Source organism: Phocoena sinus, chromosome 8, assembly GCF_008692025.1.
Source record: "Phocoena sinus isolate mPhoSin1 chromosome 8, mPhoSin1.pri, whole genome shotgun sequence".
Classification (NCBI taxonomy): Eukaryota; Metazoa; Chordata; class Mammalia; order Artiodactyla; family Phocoenidae; genus Phocoena; species Phocoena sinus.
In genome coordinates, this window is record NC_045770.1 from 46,157,259 (window position 1) to 46,162,591 (window position 5,333).

Sequence of the window (5,333 nt, forward strand, 5' to 3'; positions counted from 1 at the left end):
TCCCCTGCATCGGCAGGCGGACTCTCAACCACTGCGCCACCAGGGAAGCACTCGTGACGTTTCTTAATCGTAGTTTCAGGAGTCAGGATGTCTCGAATTCTCAGGCCAGGTGGTCCATGGCTTCGGGGTCTGTAAGCTCATCTTGCCCTGCAGAAACAACCTGAGTTTGTACACTAATAACGATGATATCTATAATAGCAGTTTTAGAACATTAATGATGTTATCACAACAGCAGTTTTAGTCATCTGACTAGTTGATTAGTGTTCAGTTACCACAGGATTGAGGTCAGGGGGGAAAAGAAAGGAAATTAAAGTTTAGATAGAGAGATTAATCATAAACTCAGTGGGGGAACTCAGTTTTAGGGGGACTTGGCTTCAAATAGTACACATAGTAGAGGCAGCAGTGGTCTTAGAACTCATACTTGGCTAGAGAGATTGGCCAACAATTGGCATGACAAGGAACCTGTGCGGCCTATGAGTCTTAGAACCCCACTAAATATCAGTTTCCTCACCTATAAATATCTTTCTAGTTTCCTTGGAATTACAAATTCTCAAGTTTCTTAAAGCAGGAACTTGCCATTAGACTGTTTAATATTACTTTTATGTACAACCTTTAGAGGAATCCCATTCATTCATTCTACAAATATTTACTGAGCACATACTATTTTCAGGCACTGTGCTAAGCTCTGTAGATTCAGATGTGAACAAGAGAGACAAGGTTTCCACCCACCTCTCCTCTCCTTCTCCTCCTCCTAGTGCCACAGAGCTGGAGCCAGAGCTGCCAATGCAGCCCCAGGCACTATGGCTTCTGGAGTTACAGTGAATGATGAAGTCATCAAAGTTTTTAATGATAGGAAAATAAGGAAATCTCCTACACAAAAGAAGATTAAAAGGAAAGAAAGAAAGGAAGGAGGGAAGAAAGAAGGTCTCTTCTGTTTAAATGATGAAAAAGGACAAATAATCGTAGAGAAAGCAAAGCAGATCTTGGCAAATGACACTGGTGATACCACAGAGGATCCCTACACATCTTTTGTGAAGTTGCTACCTCTGAATGATTGCCAGTTTGCTCTGTATGATGCCACATACAAAACAAGAGTCTAAGAAAGAAGACCTAGTATTGATATTTATATTCTGGGCTTCTAAGAGTGCACCTTTAAAAAGCAAGATGATTTATGCTAGCTCCAAAGATGCCGTTAAAAAGAAATTTACATATATTAAACACAAGTGGCGTGTAAATGGCATGGATGAGATTAAGGAGCATTCATCACTTGAGGAGAAATTGGGAGACAATGTAGTAGTCTCACTTGATGGAAAACCCGTGCTTATAAAATGACAGTCAAATGCCATCTGGGTGTTAAGGAGCTTCCACTTCTGCAGCTCAGTCAATTGGAATAGTGTTGGATTTTGTTTTGGTTTTTCCCCTTCCCCAATGGGCCCTTTCTAAACAATGAATGAAGGAAATATCATTCATTTAAGCAGCCTATCAGTGATTGCCATTAGACTGTTTAACACTATTTTATGTACAACCCAAGGAATGCTTTCCCATCATATTTTAGACAAAACAACTAGTTATATGAAAACTTAGTTATAAGTTATAAGAAAACTAAACAAGAGAATATGAGATAGGTGTAATAATAATATAACAGGATAAACTAAATAAGATAATAAAAGAGGAGTACTCAGATTGAAAACCCAGAAGAACAGTGGTAAAAAGATAAAAGTTTAACTGTCTGGGGACTTCCCTGGTGGCGCAGTGGTTGAGAATCTGCCTGTCAATTCAGGGGACATGGGTTCAACCCCTGGTCTGGGAAGATCCCACATGCCGTGGAGTAACTAAGCCTGTGTGCCACAACTACTGAGGCTGAGCTCTAGAGCCCACGAGCCACAACTACTGAGACCACGTGCCACAACTACTGAAGCCCACGCACCTAGAGCCCGTGCTCTGCAACAAGAGAAGCCACTGCAATGAGAAGCCCGTGCATCGCAACGAAGAGCAGCCCCTGCTCGCCAAAACTAGAGAAAAGTCCGCGCGCAACAACAAAGACCCAACACAGCCAAAAATAAATAAATAATAAATAAATAAATGTATTTAAAAAAAATACTTTCTCTCTCTCTCTCTCTCTCTGATAAATATAGACAGTCTTAGTCTAAGATGGTGGCTCCATACCCATCAGGGATCCCTGACTTCTTCTGACAGGTTGCTCTGCAGACTATTACCTGTGATTTCCATCCTAACTTATAAGTTGCCTGCTTCACCTTGAACCATGACATCCACGTGCTAGCCAGGAAGACCAGCCAAAGAGGAAGAGAGGACATAACTTCCTCTCTTTAAGAAAACCTCCCAGGAAACCTATGCAAGCCACTTTTCCTTGCAACTCTTTGCCCAAATCTTAGTCGCATGTCCACACTTAGTTGCAAGAGAGGCTGGGAAATGTAATCTTTTTTTATTGGTTGAACAAATGCCCAGATAATATTTCAGGTTTTATTACCAAGCGAAATGAAAAGAACACATACTGGGGGCACCCAGAAGTGTCTGCCGTAGTCCTATGCCTCTGGCTGCCCAAACATCTGGACACATCCTTTTTCCCCAGGTAAACATACCCTCTCCTTCTCAAGGGGAAGAACCTAAATTTCCATCCATTTACCCCATCTTGTTCGACATCCAGGATCTTCTGTAGGATCAAATACAGCTCTCATGTTCAAGTTATCTCCCTCTTTAACATACCCGATATACAATGGTAGGATAGGAACAAGATAATGGCAATTAAAAAAAAAATCTCCAATTCAAAATATGAGAGGATCAGAAACACAGCATAAACTTGTCTGCAGAAATTACAGGAATAGTAATGCATGCAAAATGATAAGCATAATGTTTACCAGGTGACACAGCAAATACATACCAAGAAATAAGGAAAATTTTAAATTAAAATTAAAAGCATGCAATTTCTTTTAATTAACTGTTAAATGGAGACTTGAAGCTTGAAGATATTTGAGAAGAACACAGTTATTGTTGTCACAGGTGCCAAAAATGACAGTGCTAAAGAGTTGGATGGTGAAGGGGCAATTTCAGGCAAACTCTCGGTTTCAAACAAATGGAAACGGTACTCTCTATCTTGACTGGTGCTGCTATAGAGACTCCAGAACAGGGAAGCATTAATAAATGTGCTTTAGGATTAAAACAAAAAAAAATGCAAAAGGAGCAGTTTGCAATAAATCAGTAGTTTACATTTTTAAATTCCTTTATATGGTATTATAAGATATATAATGCTGTTATTCAGAAGAAAGTTTTCCCATAATGTTGCCAATAATTTTAAGGGTAAAGTTACACATTGTACCTACATAGGCCATTTACTCCTTTTTTTAAAAAAATTTTTATTTTTGTTTATTTTTGGCTGTGTTGGATCTTTGTTGCTGCACGCGTGCTTTCTCTAGTTGCAGCGAGCGGGGGCTACTCTTCGTTGCAGTGCGCAGGCTTCTCATTGTGGTGGCTTCTCTTGTTACAGAGCATGGGCTCTAGGTATGCGGGCTTCAGTAGCTGCGCCACGAGGGCTCAGTAGTTGTGGCTCACGGGCTCTAAAGCACAGGCTTAATAGTTGTGGCGCACAGACTTATTTGCTCCGTGGCATGTGGGATCTTCCGAGACCAGGGCTCAAACCCATGTCCCCTGCACTGGCAGGCAGATTCCCAACCACTGCGCCACCAGGGAAGCCATGGGCCATTTATTCTTTTAGGTTGTATATGACCAGTAGCTTGACTGGCTACTCTCTTGGGCCTTCATTGTTGCTTATTTTCCATTAAAAAAAAAACAAACAAAAAAAACAACGGCTTTAGAGTTCATCAACAAGGTGAACCAGACTTTCTTCAAAGAAGATACACAGTGAATGAAGGAAACTAATATGGCAATCTGTGGCTGAATTCAAGGGCTTTGAATACATGCCAAGCTGAAAATTGTTGCTCTTGCAAGATTCTGGCTTTCAAGATGTCTTTGAAAAAGAATGGAAGAGCTCTTTAGAGCTCATGCAGAGGATTTAACCACACCAAATTGTTCAGCTTTACATGGAGTCATTGTAGAAATGCATATCAAGGATAGTGTAATGACAAAGCATGGCTCAAACTAAGTAGGATAACTGTGGTACCTCCTAATTCCAGCAACATTCAGATACACTCTCTCTTTGTTGATACTAGGCCAGCTTTTCAAAATAGCTACATATGATTCTGACTTTCTACCAATTTTGGTTGCAAAACCTCACATTTTTCTTCACATTGTTTTATTTAAAATATTATATTCAGTTTTTAAGATGCAGATATAAATTTTTGCCCATATAAATGTTGAAAGCCGCTATATTGAGAGATACTTAGGCTCTTTCAGTCCAAACAGGTATTGCTTCTGCCAATACAGTTTTTTTTTTTTTAATTTGGGGAATTCTCATATATCAAACTCTAACCACTCCATTTTTTAAAAGCCACGCTCACTTTCTTTGAGAGTGTCAATCTTTTTGAGACAGACACTTTCCATCTTGAGCTGAGAGTCAGGAAGCTATTGGAAAATGCCCTTAAAATATTTAGAATCCTTCTTATCAAGCTGAGAAGATCTAGAAAGAACATTCTTAAATCTTTCTACGGTCTTAAAAAAAGTCTTACAGCTGCACCCTTGCTTTAACCTTTACCTTAAAGCAATTCCTAACCTTTTACCATCTGGACAGGCTAGGAATAAACAACTGCTTGACTTTTTAACCCGAAGAGCCTAGGTTCTTTATATTTCCTCTAAATTCTGCCTAAAAAGTGAATAGTTCTTTCATCTGATCTCTCTCTGTGTGTTATCACACCTTGTTTAAAAAAAAAAAAATTAGTTGGTACTTTCAACATTCTGCCTGGAAATTTCCTTAACCAAATGTATCAATTTGTTGGAGATATGTTCTATATTCCACAGTTCAGCAGGCAGCAGTGTTGCCAAACTTTCCTCCACTACATAACAGCTACATAACAGGGATCCCTTTTTCTCTAGGCTCTGATACCTATTTCCTCACTGTCCTTCAGGCCTTAAGGAATTCCACAAAATGGCTGTCAAATCACCTTATGAAATATTCAGATACACTGCATAGAATTCCCAGTGTCTATATCAATTTGATGATGTTATCAGTACTTGGAGACAAGGGTTAGGACACCATTTTCCCCACCTCAAACTTCTACCACTTCCATCACAGAATTTGAAAGTAAAAGATTTATGATTGTTCTTTGAGAGGAAAAATACATAAACTACATATAATAGATAGGAGTAGATATATAAAAAGGAAGGCTTCAGAGGCCAGACCAATCTATCTAAAAAGTTAGAAT

General features: G+C 39.3%; 1 protein-coding gene across 1 annotated transcript; it reads left to right on the forward strand.

Moving 5' to 3' along the window:
* Positions 1 to 800: 800 nt before the first annotated feature.
* On the forward strand, positions 801 to 1,374 carry LOC116758501 (cofilin-2-like). Its single transcript, XM_032641360.1, is given in 2 exon segments — positions 801 to 1,090; positions 1,092 to 1,374. Coding segments are annotated over 2 exon segments (531 nt in total). The 3' UTR covers positions 1,333 to 1,374.
* The last annotated feature ends 3,959 nt before the right edge of the window (positions 1,375 to 5,333 follow it).